Source organism: Mytilus californianus, unplaced genomic scaffold (genome assembly GCF_021869535.1).
Source record: "Mytilus californianus isolate M0D057914Y unplaced genomic scaffold, xbMytCali1.0.p SCAF_2, whole genome shotgun sequence".
Classification (NCBI taxonomy): Eukaryota; Metazoa; Mollusca; class Bivalvia; order Mytilida; family Mytilidae; genus Mytilus; species Mytilus californianus.
The window spans coordinates 110,187,172-110,200,172 of NW_026262668.1; the positions used below are offsets into that span (position 1 = coordinate 110,187,172).

A 13,001-nucleotide genomic window follows, 5' to 3' on the forward strand; every position below is an offset into this window, starting at 1 on the left:
CCATAATTCCAAAATGGCTTTCAATTTTTTCTGAATTTTCCAGGGTCGATAGATCTTCTCCTGCTGATCATTACTGCAAAATTATCAATTTTCATCTAGCTACTACAGTTTTCGAGATAATGGCAAAAAAGGCAAAATACACAGCAGTCGATTAACAATTTTAGCAGTTAAATTGCAGTTTATCTTTTTACAACAATCAAAGAACCAATCCCACATAAAAGACTTATATATGTGATCTTGAGTCTATTTTGATTCAATATTGAACAAATTTACTAACTTACTTATCCAGCATATAAACTATTTCATTATCAAAATCAATAGATTCTTCATATTCTGAACAAATAGCTAATTCAAAAGTAAACAAGAGGCTCATGAGAGCATGATATCGCTCACTTGTAATTTCAGTTTCAGGCATTGGACTTATTTGTAGATCTTACTTTGCTGAACAATTTTGTCATTTACACTTTCTCTCTTTCTATAATAATGTTAAAGATAATACATAACCCAAAACTGTAAAATTTCCTAAAAATTCACTATTTCTGGACATTAACCCGACAATAAGTTGTCCTATTGGTCTGAAGATTACTTGACAGGTAGATCTAAACCTGTTTAACACTTTCACCTATGTCAGTTTTGCTCTTACTGCTTTAGTTTTTGAGATGAAAGCCAAAAACTTCATTTGACCCCTTTGTTCTATTTTTAGAAACTGCCCCATGTTTTTGAATGGATCAAATCCCCGAAAACAATCTATAAACTAAATACCCTAAGGAACATTCAATTAAAGTTTTTTTAAAAGTATTTGGCCAAGTAGTTTCAGAGAAGATTTTTGAAAAAGAAATTAGACTTTCACAAAAAATGTAAAAAAAAAACATTTTAAGGGCAATAACTCCTTAACGGGACAATTGACTACTTTGTAGATCTTACTTAGCTGAACATTTATTGCCATTTATACTTTCTCTTTATCTATTATAATACTAAAGATAATAACCAAAAAACAGTAAAATTTCATAAAAATAAACTATTTCGGACAGCAACCCTACAATGGGTGGTCCAATTGGTCTGAAAATGTTTTAGAAGATAGATTTTGACTTATTCATCACTTTAACTCCATGTCACTTTTGCTCTAACTGCTATAGTTTTTGAGATAAAAGCCAAAAACTGCATTTGACCCCTATGTCCCATTTTTAGCCATAGCGGCCATGTTTGTTAATGGATCAAAACTACGGATACAATTTATAAACCAGTTGCCCTACGGAACATTCAGTTAAAGTTTAGAAGTATTAGGCCTAGTAAATTCAGAAGAGAAGATTTTCAAATGTTAGCAAACATGATGAACATATTGTGTAAAATAACTCCTTAAGGGGGTCAATTGACAATTTTGGTCATAAACTTTTTTGTAGATCTTACTTTGCTGAACATTTTTGCTGTTTACAGTTTATCTTTATCTTCAATAATATTCAAGATAATAACCAAAAACTGCAAAATTTCTTAAAAAAACCAATTTAGTGGCAGCAACCCAACAATGGATTGTTTGGTTCGTCTGAAAATTTCATGGCTGATAGATCTTGACCTATTGAACATTTTTACCCCCATGTCAGATTTGCTCTAAATCTTTTAGTTTTTGAGATATAAGCCAAAAACTGCATTTGACCCCTATGTTCTATTTTTAGCCATGGCATCCAGGTTTGTTGATGGATCAAAACTTCGGATACAATTTATAAACTAGATACCCTAAGAAACATTCAGTTAAAGTTTGAAGGTATTTGGCCCAGTAGTTTCAGAGGAGAAGATTCTTGAAATAGTTTACGACGACAGACGACGGAAGACATAAGCTCATAGGGCCATGTGAGCTAAAAATATTTAAACTTCTCTGGTTTGTGATTATGATAAAACTTAGTTAGACTAATGTAGACAAAGACTATCAGCACCATTGAATGTACCCGTTGGATAGATGTATATTTCTACACTAATTATATAAATAAATGCTGCAGATTTTGCAAAGCATAATATCATTGAATCTTAAAGTTTATTTATTATGTAATTTTAGAAATAAGTACTATTTCCAAAAAGACTGATTCTTTGCAATTGTCCAGACATCTTCGACTGTTGTAAATTTAAAAGTTAAACCACAACATATTAATTCTGAAACTGAATCAGGATATACAATAAAAGCTAAACAAGAGAATTGAAGCTGGATCTTTCACGCTACAAAATAAATTCCCACGACTAAAAAAAAAAATACTGAAAATAACAATGAGTGTCAATTTTAAGCTAGTTTCTACAAAATAAAGACAACCAATCTTTAAACTCTGTATAACAAAATTAACAGATAAGACCACTAAAAATTGTATATAATATCCAACAATAACTAGATAACTGGATTATAAGATTATGAGGTTTTCTTGTCTTTATTTTGCCATACAAAGCTGTAATTGTCTTCCTGTTCTTGGTATTTATTTGCTTCCTGCGCTGCTTCATGATCTCCTCCCTAAAATAAATATTTTAACAATTGTATTACCATCCTCTCTCAGGGTTAATCCAGGTATTTGTCAATTCTATTACCATCCTCTCCTAGGGTTAATCCAGGTATTTGTCAATACTATTACCATCCTATCCCAGGGATTTATCCAGTTATTTTGGTAGGGATCTCAGAGGTTTTTGGAAATGTTCACTGGTTTCCATGATAATTGGAAAAGTTGAAAGTTTTAAATGTGTGCTGTAGTCAAATGAGTATCTCTTTCATTGCAAAAAGTTTTGTGTCAAATTGTACGTTACTGTCACACATTACTTAATTGTTCATCTAACAGATAGAATAGCATGAATCAACAAGTTCTTTGTATTTTTAATTGTTAGCTTTATATTTAATGATTTCAGGTTTTCCTTTCTAAGTCTTATTATTTAGAAAGCCCTCTGCTAAAATAAGTACGTAATCTAATGTCCTTATTTAATTCACAACTGAAATAGTCTATATCACTACTTACCAGTATAGAGACTATCATATTTTTAAATGCATCTGAATCATCTGCTGATAACGTTTTAATTGGTTCTCCTTTCTTGTCATAATAACCAGCTGTTATTATTTTAACTTGTACTTTGCCACCTGTAAAAATAAAGTAATAATAAATAATAATAGAAACTTTTCAAAGTAGGATTTGCATTGAGGGCCATATTTGGCCAAAAATTGAAGTATTGCAAAATGTGATGATTTTTGCATAATGATAATCAATATGGATGTGCAAAGTTTAAATCATAAGGAATTTTAATAATAATGAATATCATTTGTTTGCACCTGTCCTAAGTCGGGAACCTGTTGTTTAATGGTTGTCGTTTGTTGATGTGGTTCATAAGTGTTTCTCGTTTTTCATATAGATTAGACCGTTGGTTTTTCTGTTTGAATTGTTTTACACTAAGTCATTTTTGGGGCCCTTTATAGCTTGCTATTCGGTGTGAGCCAAGGCTCCGTGTTGAAGGCCATACTTTGCCCTATAATGGTTTACTTTTTATTAATTACGACTTGGAGAGTTGTCTCATTGGCACCCATACCACATCTTCTTATATCTATCAACTGATATTTTGCAGGTTTTCATTTTAGTATTTGAGGACTGAACTTGGATTATAACTTAATGTAAATCAATGAAGCCTAAATTTCAAGAATAAAGTTACTTACTTTGGGGGAGAAGATGTAATACTCAACAAGATGCATCCTTAAACAATATTATGTGACTGTATGTTTTATGTATCTGAGAATTTTGAAGTTAAACTTGAAAACTTGATTAAAACAGTCAAATGACGATCTTTGGAACATGAGCGAGAAAGACTCTCATAGATGCATGTGCACATTATGTAGCTGCTCGTAAATCAGTTTTTTGAACTGGCTGTGAATGTGCACATCATATAGATGTAGATACCAAAGGCACCCCAGTATATTGCCCATCAAATTTGTTGAGGTCCAATAAAAAGTTATACAAAACCTTCAAATTTTCTACCTGCTAAATCTAAACCTGCTTTTTCCAATTCATCTTTTATCTGAATTTCTACATTTTCTATTTCTGACGTCTGTTTTTTATCATCTGTTTTCTGTAAATCTTTCTTGTTAACTCGTGTGACTCGAACTTTTACTCTATCATCACTGTCAGGTCCTTAAAAACCAAATAAATAGGGTCAGTTAAGTTTCATAAAATTTACAATGGTCTACATTTTGATTTTACATTCAATTGGGTGTCAGTTGTTCCAAAAATGAAATTTAACACTAAGAATTACTTAAAAAGAATGTTACCAATCATAACAAAGCACTTTTCCCATTTGACTGATGTGGTGTTCAAACTACAAAAGTAATTCATATGGCAACGCCATCCTTGTGGATTCTTGAAACAAAATTCAGTAAAATAATGACTGTATGCACTAGAAAAATAGCATTTTCTTTGCGAGTCAAAGAAACAAATCATCAACAGATAAGAAAATGACGGACAAGGGTTATATTGGAAATGGGAGCAGACAGTTAAGACACCAAAAAGAATAGGACACTATGTGACTCAAAACCCTAATTTTATAAATATTTGTTTTTAAATACTTCATAATGAGCATGTGTACCATAGTTTGACATATATTTTAAAACTTCACATCATAATAAACACTAAGTTTCAAGTTAATGTGACCACAACTTCATGGTAAACTATCTCGATCAAAAACTTCAAACTGACATGGGTTGACAGACAGATGCACAGATAGGAAACACTATGCCCCCTAATATAAATTTAGTTGAAATCTGTGCACTTGAATGTTTACCTATTTTGCTGCCTTTTTTTTAAATGGTAGATGGATATCATGCTCTATGTAGATATCAAATAGGTAACAACATAGCCTTGAATTGCTTTTATGCATTTTGGTGGCCATTTCAAAAATGTGGTTGATAAATAATTTTGACAATCTATCAATTTGGAACAGCATAGCATATTATACCTATATATTAATTTTCATTGAAAATCTAGCACCAATAAAATGCTCCGCAGGGCGCAGCTTGATATGACCGCAGAGGTCGAACCCTGAACAGTTGGGGCAAGTATGGACACAACATTCAAGCTTGATACAGCTTTGCATTTGGATTGTGATTAAATATTTGACACAGCATAGGTTTCTGACACAGAATGAATATGGTCTAAGAACTTAAAAATTTTAAATTGGACATCCACCTATTATGGTCCAATATCCAAAATCTAAATACATGGTTAGATTCAGCATATCAAAGAACCCCAAGAATTCAATTTTTGATGAAATTAGACAAATTTTAATTTTGGACCCTTTTGACCTCAATGTGGACAAAGTTGATAACGGGGCCCAAAAATCAAAAATCTAAATACATGGTTAGATTCAGCATATCAAAGAACCCCATATATTCAATTTTTGTTGAAATCAAACAAAGTTTAATTTTGGACCCCGATTTGGACCAACTTGAAAACTGGGCCCATAATCAAAAATCTAAATACATGTTTAGATTCAGCATATCAAAGAACCCTAAGAATTCAATTTTTGTTAAAATCAAACTAAGTTTAATTTTGGACCCTTTGGACCTTAATGTAGACCAATTTGAAAACGGAACCAAAAATTAAGAATCTAAATACACGGTTAGATTCGGCATATCAAAGAACCCCAATAATTCAATTTTTGATGAAATCAAACAAAGTTTAATTTTGGACCCTTTGGACCTCAATGTGGACCAATTTAAAAAGGAGGCCCAAAATCCAAAAACTAAATACACTGTTAGATTCAGCATATTAAAGAACCCCAAGAATTCAAGAATAAAACCCCATTGAAATTGGTCAAGAAATAAGCAATTTATATGAAGTATCTTCTTTTGCACAATACTGTGCAATTAAATATTTCTTGCTATTGCGCAATACTGTACAATTGACAATTTCTTGCTATTGCGCAATATTGTGCTATTGGATATTTCTTGCTATTGCGCAATACTGTGCAATTGAAGATTTCTTGCTATTGCGCAATACTGTGCAATTGAAGATTTCTTGCTATTGTGCAATACTGTGCAATTGAAAATTTCTTGCTATTGCACAATACTTATTATATAATAATTAACACATCCTGTTTGGTGTGTATCTCCTACCATATCATTATTACTTGCTTTTAAATATAAATCAGAAATAACCAACTTAAAATGGAAAATTTTAAAAGAAAAGAAAAAGGAAAAAAAGAAAAAAAAGGAAAAAAAAAAAAAATCCCCCCCCCCCCAAATTTTTTGAACCCCCTTATGATTCATCACCCCCAAACTCAATCCCAGCCTTCCCTTTGTGGTCTGGTACCTTGCAGTACAATTTCAGAGAGATCCATACACTTGAACACAAGTTATTGTCTGGAAACTAGAAAAATGTGTTTTTTGGCCCCTTTTTGGCCCCAAATTCCTAAACGTTTAGGGCAATTACCCCCAAACTCAAACCCAGCTTTACATTTGTGATATGGAACCTTGTAGTACAATTTCAGAAAGATCCATACACTTACACACAAGTTATTGTCCTGAAACTAGAAAAATGCTTGTTTTTTGCCCCTTTTGTGGTATTAAACCTTGTGGTAAAATTTCATAGAGATCCATTCACTTAAACTAAAGTTAGAGTGCGAAAACCAATGTGTCTTCGGACGACGACGACGACGACGACGCCAACGTCATACCAATATACGACCACAAAAATTTTTTTGCGGTCGTATAAAAAGGAGTTGTCTGGAAATTTTAAATAATCTTTTACAAAAATTTAGTTTTTACCACAAATATTTCCCCCCTGTTTTCTACATATGAAGCACAACATCTGTACACAATTGCATTCTAGTAATACCCATTCTTTTAGAAATTTTGCAGTCACAAAATGTATTTCTCAAAATTTACAAAACAAATTGAGCCCCTTCTTTCTGTAAATATAAACACTTTGAATGGCCATAATTAACCAATTCACCAAAATCTATCTATAAAGATATTGGGACATCATAATTTGGATTCATTGATAAATACCAATATCTATGGGTTGAGAAATTTGACTCTTTCTATGGAACGTAGTTTCCTTCTCTAAACTTATATCAAAGCATCAGATTTTTGCTTTTACTGGTATATGAATTTACTGGTTTGCAAATAAATTCCTTTAAAACTTGTTTCTTATAAGAATTAGCACTAAACGTTTTTATTTTTTTAGGAAAGCCATAATTTTACTTACATCATAATATCATAAAAAAGGTAGAAATATGAATGTCAATTTCAGCTTGATTGGTCAAGCATTACCTTGAATTTTTTCTTTTATATCTGTTTCCTCTTTCAATGCAGTCAAATCATCAGTGGCTTCTTCTATATGTTTATCAACCTTGTCTATTTCTGAAAAAATGCCAGTACAGATGTTTTAAACACAGGAACTACCACATACCATCTTATCCTCTTTCTGATACACATAGAAGGATTATCTCACCAGCAGAACAAAAAAGTGTGTCAGTTGTCAGTTTCAGTTCAGAGGTGAAATATTCAATCAACACAAAAGTATTTGGCTTCAGTTGATTCCCTAGTTCTGATGTACTTTTTCTCTTTGCTTCAACAATTACTCAATGTTATGATAAACATAGTTGAAAGTATGGTTATACCTGCAGGAATTTACTACAAAGTGATATTTCACACCATGCTTTACTATGATATCATTTACCGGTATAAGGTTTAGGAATTGTCTTTTTAATCTTGCTTATTGACTTTATAAACATATGGATCAAGATTTGGTCCACATAAAACACTGACTTAGTCTTGCAAATGGCTGTTTGACTGATCATTCAAAAAATATTTTCTTGGAATCAGGTGGTCCATGAAACTGAGAAAAAAATATAACAAATTGTCTGCATATAATTACTGCTGTCAGTGTGAAAGTGTAATGTTGACTGCCAAATTTAAAAAAAAAAATATTAACTGTTTACTCAGAGATATGTGTTGCCTTTTGTAATTTTGATATTTAAATGCAAATGTTAAATATGGTAATAGTAAAACATGTAAACTATGCAAAACATTTAAAGTCAATGAACCATGAATGAAGGTGAAGGGCCAAATAACCTCCATGGAAATGAGAAATGCCAATGCTTTTACAACTGCATAACAATTATCATTCACTGAATATTGGTGGTTAATCTTAAACTGATCTAATCACAAACTATGTGAAATATTCAGTCATTAGACAATGACAGAAGGTGATGAGCTAAAATAAATGGAGAATGTGTCTATGGGCCACAGATGCCCCGCTTGTAAATATGCATGAGTCAACTTCCACATACAGATGCAGGATTCATGTAGTTAAGACTGTTTTGTGAATATAAGCATTGTGTAAAAGTTTCATAACATTTGGTTGAGGCAAACTAAAGTTAGAGAATAGAAACAACAGATTTAGCAATTTTTCCATTTATAAAGGGGCATAACTCAAGAACGGTAAAAGTGATGCCACCCAATTTTCGAACTTGATCTGTGTTTTGTGGTAATAAGCATAGTGTATAAGTTTAATAACATTTGGTTGAGGTAAACTAAAGTTAGAGAAAGGAAAACGAAAAATTCAGCAATTTTTATGTTTATAAATGGGCATAACTCATAAACCGTAAAAGTGAGGCCACCCAATTTGAACTTATTCTGTATTTTCTGGTAATATGCATTGTATATATGTTTTATAACATTTGGTTGAGGCGAAAAATTCAGCAATTTTTATGATTATAAAGGGGCATAACTTATGAACAGAAAAAACTGACGCTACCCCAATTTCCAACTTGATCTGTATTTTGTGGTAATATGCATTGTGTATAAGTTTTATAATATTTGGTTGAGGCAAACTAAAGTTGGAGAATGGAAACATTTATGTTTATAAAGGGGCATAACTCATGAACGGTAAAATTGACACCACCCAATTTCGAACTTGATCTGTGTTTTGTGGTAATATGCATTGTGTATAAGTTTTATAATATTTGGTTGACAAACTTAAGTTAGAGAACAGAAACCATTTTTGGGGATGTTCGGGACAGACAGACGGGACGGATGGACATGGGTAACACTTACCCTCCGCTACGGAAATGAGATGTGAAAAAGCTAATACATCTGCACGCCAAATATCTTTGACCTACCACTAATGGTTCCCCATAAACTGACCTAATTACCAACTAATTCATGTAAACTATGCAAAAGTTTCAAAGTCGAATGACTATAACTGACGGGCAGGGCAAAATAATTTCTATGGAAATAAGATGTGCTAATGCTCATACAACTGCATGCCAAATATGATTGACCTACCACTAGTGGTTCCCTATAAATTGGTCTAATAACAAACTAATACATGTAAACTAAGCAAGTTTCAAGGTCAGTAGACCATGACTGAGGGGGCGGGGTCAAATTATCTCCATGAAAATGAGATGTGCCAATGCTAATACAACTGCATATAAAATATCATGGACCTACTATTGTTCCCCGTAAACTGACCTAATTACAAACTAATACATTGCTGACTCTGCCAAAGTTTTGCTTTTTCAACTTCCTCAAAGGAAGACAAAAATTGTTTTCGTCAGATTCTATTTCCTGATCATGAAGATGCTTCATTACAAGTTTGGTGACAAAGATGAAGATATAACAAAGTTAATGACGTCTTAAAAACACAAGGATCTGAGGTCTTTTTTCAGACAGACATAAAATGGAAGAAAATATCTCATAAACCAAGTTTTACATAACAGCATGTTTTGTATTATCTATCATTATAAAGATGATAACTTTTATTCACTTGTGTAAAATAATATATATAAAAGGAGCACAGCACCTCTTTGGGTTAAATTAACAAGTTACAAAGACTCACTGTATGTATTCTTCAATTAAATCAACAAGTTACAAAGACTGACTGTGTGTATACTTCAAACTCAAATCACAAGATAAATATTCATGTATCAGTCATGGCATGCTATGCATTATCTAATCTTATCATATATACCTTCTTGTGTATTATCTAATCTTTTTATAAGGTTTTCTAGTGATTCTGTCAGATGCTTGTAAGACTTTTTCTTTTCTTCAAAGGTTACACCCACTTCTTCCTCAGCCTTTAAAATTATCAAACAAACAATGTCAAATATCAGATCACTAGAGGTTAAGGAAGTAATAACCAATCAATCAATAAATCTTATCAACAATGTATGGTAAAATAAAAGTTCCATCTTCTACCTTAATTATTCATGATTAAGTATTTACCTTGTGTTCCTAACATTTAAACTTCCTATCATATACATGTAATTATACTGACTGTGAAATAACAGATGACAGCAAGATAAGAAAATGAATTTAAAGGATTGGGTATATTGGTTTATGTCTGACTGTCTCTCCTGGCAGATGTAATAAACTGTTTACTCAGAGATATGTCTTTTTTTTGTAATTTTGATAGTATTATGCAAATGTGGAAATTAAAATGGCAATATTTTTTAACATGTAAAAGAGAATTGCAAATGCTTATACAAATGGATACCAAATATCATTGACTTAACATTAGTGGTTCATCTTAAACTGATGTAATCATAAACTAAACATGCAAAACTATGCCAAACATTCAAATTCAAGACCATGAGCAAAGGGGCTAAGCCAAATAATCTCCATGGGAATGAGATGTGAAATGCTAAAACATCTGCATACCAAATATAATTGACCTACATCTAACCACTAACTGTTCCGCATAAACTGACCTAATCACGAACTAATTCATGTAAACTATGCAAAAGTTTCAAAGTCAATAGACCATAACTGAGGGTGCAGAGCATAATATCCATGGAAATGAGGTGCCAATGCTCATACAACTGCATGCCAAATATAATTGACCAACCACTAGTGGTTCCCCATAAACTGACCTAATCACAAACTAATACATTGTTGACCCCCACCCCTCCACGAGACAAAAATTGCTTACATGCTACAACTCAACATTTGATGAGACCAAATATAAAATCATTTCCTTCCATAAAAGCCAAGAACAGTTTTAAGAAAATTATCTTGGTACAATGAGTGTTATAAAATTTTAAACTATCAGCAAACAGGGAGTGGCTTCATGAAAGAAGTAACAAGAGGCTCTCAAGAGCCTGAATCACTCACCTGTAACTTTTTGCTGAAAATCTTTCATCAATGATTATTTTTGCTTTTCAATATTTATTAATGAGTGGCTAAAAATTGCCATTTAAATGTTCTTTCTATCTGTCATATTTTCTTCAAAAGCAAAAAAAAGCATTTTACCCCTATGTTCCATTATAGCCATAGTGGCTATGTTTCTTGACGTGCAAGGAAATAAAATACAAAATTTAAACTAGATACTCTGAAACTCATTCAGCTCTAGTTTGGCTAAAAAAAATTCAGCAGTTTCAAAGCAGAAGATTTTTTAAAGTAAGGTAAGCTAACTAGATGAACAAAGTGTGAAAAATTGTTTTTAAAAGGCAATAACTCCTTAAGAGGTCAATTGACAATTTTGGTCATATAAACTTTTTTGTAGTTAACTGTTTATCTTTATCTTCAATAATATTCAAGATAATCACCAAAAACTGCAAAATTTCCTTAAAATTACCAATTTAGTGGCAGCAACCCAACAATGGGTTGTTCGGTTCGTCTAAAAAAAATTTATGGCTGATAGATAGGCCTATAAAATATTTATACCCGTCAGATTTGCTCTAAATGCTTTAGTTTTTGAGATATAAGCCAAAAACTGCATTTGACCCCTGGGTTCTATTTTTAGCCATGGGGGCCATGTTTGGTGATGGATCAAAACTTCGGATACAATTTATAAACTAGATACCCTTAGGAACATTCAGTTAAAGTCTGAAGGTATTTTTCTTAGTAGTTTCATAGGAGAAGATTCTAAAAATAGTTTACGTTGACGACGACGGAGCCAAGTGATGGCATAAGCCCCTTCGGGCCCGGTGAGCTAAAAATTGCTTACACACTATACCTCTACATAAACAAGATGCAAACCAAATATTAAATCATAACCTTTCATAGAAGCAAAAAAAAACTTTTCTACCCACGGTTATTCAGACAGACTGATGGATGGAGTAGAGTGGTTACTAAACATGCTTTTGCCGTTAGTGAAGATGGTAAAAATACACGTCTGACTGCAGAACACTTATGATCTATTTTCAGTGGCTGTGCACTGGTATTCCAGCTTTAAAAAGATATTTTTTTAACATTTGGCAAACCTGTAAAAACAAGTGAAACTGCAAGCTACTGCTCACTGATGATACCCCCGCCGCAACTGGATAATTTTAATAGTGTAATAAAATGCTTTGCTGAGCGCAGCCTGATACCACCGCAGAGATCGAACCCTGAACATTTGGGGCAAGTTTGGACACAAAATTCAAGCTTGATACTGTCTGAATTTGGATTGTGATCAAATTTTTGACATAATATAGGTTTCTGACACAAAATAAATGTGGTCAAAGATCTTAAAAATTTGAAATGGGACATTTAATTTACCTAGAATGGTCTGATATCTAAAATCTAACAACATGGTTAGATTCAGCATATAAAAAATAAATGGAGAATGTGTCCCAATGGACACAGATGATGCCTGCTTGCATACAACATTATAAAGGGACATAACTCAAGAACAATAAAAGTGACGCTACCCAAATTTGTACTTGATCTGAGTTTTGTGGTAATAAGTATTGTGTAAAGGTTTCATAATGTTTGGTTGGGGCAAACTTAAGTTACAGAACGGAAACTAAAAATTTTGCAATTTTTCGATTTATAAAGGGGCATAACTCGATAATGATTAAAGTGACGCCACCAAAATTCAACTTGATCTGTGTTCTGTGGTAAAAAGCATTGTGTATAAGTTTCATAACATTTGGTTGAGGCAAACTTAAGTTAGAGAACGGAAACCAATTTTGGGACGTACGGACGTACGTACAGACGGACAAGGGTAAAACTTAATGCCCCCTCCACTATGGCGGGGGCATAAAAACCCAAATATCTAATTTTAGTT

General features: G+C 32.5%; 1 protein-coding gene across 1 annotated transcript in view; it reads right to left on the bottom strand.

The window, feature by feature from the left end:
* Positions 1-625: 625 nt before the first annotated feature.
* LOC127728583 (protein OS-9-like) overlaps positions 626-13,001 on the bottom strand; it is a 46,471-nt gene continuing 34,095 nt past the window's right edge. The window contains exons 12-16 of the mRNA XM_052236100.1: positions 9,981-10,086; positions 7,277-7,366; positions 3,987-4,139; positions 2,982-3,100; positions 626-2,488 (exon numbers count right to left, since the gene is read on the bottom strand). Of these exons, the coding sequence (XP_052092060.1) occupies positions 2,390-2,488; positions 2,982-3,100; positions 3,987-4,139; positions 7,277-7,366; positions 9,981-10,086 (567 nt within the window). The 3' untranslated portion in view covers positions 626-2,389. The remainder of the gene's footprint in view (positions 2,489-2,981; positions 3,101-3,986; positions 4,140-7,276; positions 7,367-9,980; positions 10,087-13,001) is intronic.